We start from the raw sequence: 3,392 nt of genomic DNA on the forward strand, positions 1-3,392 counted from the left end.
TTCCTTTATTTGAGATCGAGATTTTAGTTATTTATGTAATATCACCAGTGTAAGAACTCGGAACATTGCTCTTTTCTGCCTCCTTAAATGACAAAGCGGAGCTCCCACAATTTCTTAAAAAAATTAATTAATTAATTAATTAAGAAAATAGCCGGGGCGTATTCTTAATTTATCGTTACATATCAAACATATTGTATAATATACATTAATAACATGACCTTGTGCAACAATTATAGACAATAGGAATGGACTATACATGACAAGACAAAGAAGCATGTTTATTCGATCTATGTGGATATGTACGAATCTGAGGCATAAGAAGATAGTCCTACTCGGTGGGGTAGGAGGGCTCCATGGCGAGGCCACACATGCCCTTCTTATCCGAAATATCCTTCTCCATTCTCAGGTAACCATTCTCGCCCCATGTAGTGCCCCAAGAGTTCTTCATCAGCCAATATTTGGTGCCATCACTTGTCTTTCCATAACCGATTGCTGCAATCCCATGATCCAAGTCGGTGCCGCAAGAGCCGGTCATTACACCACCAGAGTAGAACTGGAACGTCATGTCTCCTCCATCCACGGCAACAGAGACAGGCTGGTTGGCCACTGCCTTCATGAGGGCAGCCTCATTGTTGGCCGGCACATCCTCGTAGCCCTTGATGGTTGCGGCACCGTTTGATCCACTCTTGCACTTGCCGTCTGCGGCTGTGTACGGGTAGCTGGATTCGGTGGTCAGGCCGCCGTTCTTGATGATGAACTTGAAGGCATCATCCATCAAACCACCCTCGCAGCCCTGGTCCTCGCCATGGACATCACAGTCGACCAGCTCTTGCTCCGAGAGCGAGATGAGCTTTCCGGTGCTGATTTTGACGATGCCCTCCGTGGCAGCCACAGCTGAGAACGCCCAGCAACAGCCTGCAAATAGTCGTGGTACATTTGATATTATAGTGTCATAACCGATCTTAGAAAAAGGAGTTTTAACATGTGTAGTTATTTTGCATACCACATTGGCCTTGATCTTTGATGGGTGTTACAGCACCTTTGGTCCTCCAGTCGACGGTAGCCGGAAGCGCATCAATGCTAACATTCTCGTACCTAAATCCGGTAGGAACCTTCACTGGGCTAGGTTTGAAGCCCTTATTAGTCTTGGTCGCCCTGAACTCAGCGTTGGTGAGGTCGGCGAACTGGTTGACGCCGAGCCAGAACTTGCGCCTCCCAGCGGCATTGAAGGACTCGATGAATTTGACGTTGGCCTTGAACACCTCGAAACGCTGCGCCTTCTCGGCATCGTCCTTGTAGACGCGGCCGTACTGGCTCATCCACTGCTCGTGCCTTGCTGTCATGGCCGAGTCGTCAGTCAGCTCGCGGGCCGCGAGAACGGCGCTGCAGACGAAGGCACAGCCAAGGATGGCGAGGAGCAAAGCCTTGCTGCAGGTGGCCATGGTTGTTCGGACCTGTTAGTTGTTTGCTGCTGCTTTTGCACACTGTGCTTTGGTTTGGTGATTGGAACTGTGGGTGGCATGGGTATATATAGCTACCGGTATGTGTGAAAGTAGTAGGAGAAACGGTGCTTGTACGATGTATTATGTGGCTTTGTGGAAAGGGACACCTCCGTAGCCGTGAAAGTAAGGTTGCCACATTTATAAAATACTTGTGCCTGAGACGTATGTTTTGCTGCACAGCTGAGAATGACAATTATATTGTTTATGGCTGTAGTTGTCATATCTGGTATCTCTCTGAACATATAAAAAACATTATTAAGCTCCATACTACCATGAATCAAAATATCGTTCTAAAAATGTGGAAGTTTTTTGGGTAACGAAGGAAAAGAAGTTCTCTGAATTGAAGTCCAAGGAAATGATAATTAACTTATCCATCAATCAGATTTCCCACCCATTAGATGTTCATCCAACAGCTCACAATTTTCTTACCAATCTCTGTTTCATCCCTGAAACATTTTTCTTGTGATGCTACGACATTTGTTCTTTATCGGATTTTTTCCTTTAGCAGAACATTAAAAAACTCAATCAATGAGTAAATGACACATTTTTTTTGTTGAGTAGAATACTTTTCTCCATGAGTGGGAATATATTATCTTAACACTACCAGAATTTGTTAATGTACTGAGTGTCAAAAATATTCGGTACAATACAACAAACACTCGGCACCGATTATGCCGAGTGCAACACTCGGCACAATACACTCGGCACAAGATGGCTCGGTACAGATTCGAATTACACTCGGTACAATAGAAACACTCGGCACCATCACTCTATACCGAGTGTTTTCGGAACACTCGGTATAAATGTGCACTCGGTACAAAACTAACGCCATCCCACACTCCTAACGGTAACGGCCATTTGTACCGAGCGCTGGCACTCGGTAAACCAAAAGTCGGAACAAAAATACAAAACAGTACCGATCACCCAGACTCGGTACGAGAGCACTCGGTAAAAATGTTCGGAACAATTTGCCTAGTGTTAGCGCTCGGTAAAGAAACACTCGGTACAGTACGTACGAATATGTGCCTAGTGCTAACACTCGGTAAAACAGCACTCAGCACAGCTGGTTCAATAATTTACGAATGCATAAAACAGCACTTGGCACAACTATACCGAGTGTTAGCACTCGGTAAAACTGCGTTCGGCCAAGTATTTTATAATTTAATTACATTTTCAAATTATTTTCTGCTGTCCAGAATTGACACATAAATCAGAAAATACTAAATATCAAACAGTAGCTGAAAGTTGTCACAATCTCAAAATACGTTGTAGATCACACAACCAGTTTCATTGAAAGGAAATCACAAGAAGTCTCCTACTACAATATTCATCACATTGCTGCTCCAATCTCACATATTAAAGCAATCATACAAAGAAGCAGATTGCAACACACATACATATTCTCACATAAACCTGCAGTTTGGAAACGTAATATTAAACCTGCAGTGCCCTAATATTGCTTATTAAAACTGCAGTGCCCTAAATTACATCACCACATCATCATTGCACTCATCCCCATCCTCTTGTTGTGGGTTGGCAGTTGCATTGTTTCCAATTGAACCTGCTGTTCCCTATAAGCAACAAATCATGTAAAAAAAAAGTTGTAAGCAACAAATCATGTAGCTGGGATGGAGCAAAATTCTAAACCAAAAGTTTGATGATCTGAACTCATATAGCCACTAGGATGAACTTTTTTCAGATGAGTACATTGGTTGTTTCAACATTGACTAGATGAGTACATCAGGATGCTCCATTCAGACAGCTAGCCAAGACCAAAAAATTGATTCAACTATGCTAAACAACACAGGTCAGGATGCTCCATCCAAATGTGCCAATATTTTCAGTAATTGAAAAATAAACTCAGCTATGCTAAATAATAGAGGAATAAAA

The 3,392-nt window shown here is 43.0% G+C and overlaps 1 protein-coding gene across 1 annotated transcript; it reads right to left on the bottom strand.

Annotated features, from left to right (window-relative positions):
• Nucleotides 1-278: 278 nt before the first annotated feature.
• On the bottom strand, nt 279-1,448 carry LOC112897648 (senescence-specific cysteine protease SAG39). Its single transcript, XM_025966000.1, has 2 exons — nt 1,004-1,448; nt 279-915 (listed from the first exon to the last, which is right to left on the bottom strand). Exons 1-2 carry the CDS (start codon nt 1,440-1,442, stop codon nt 329-331), a joined length of 1,026 nt encoding a protein of 341 aa, XP_025821785.1. The 5' UTR covers nt 1,443-1,448; the 3' UTR covers nt 279-328.
• Nucleotides 1,449-3,392: the final 1,944 nt, after the last annotated feature.

This window comes from Panicum hallii, chromosome 6 (genome assembly GCF_002211085.1).
Source record: "Panicum hallii strain FIL2 chromosome 6, PHallii_v3.1, whole genome shotgun sequence".
Taxonomy (NCBI): Eukaryota; Viridiplantae; Streptophyta; class Magnoliopsida; order Poales; family Poaceae; genus Panicum; species Panicum hallii.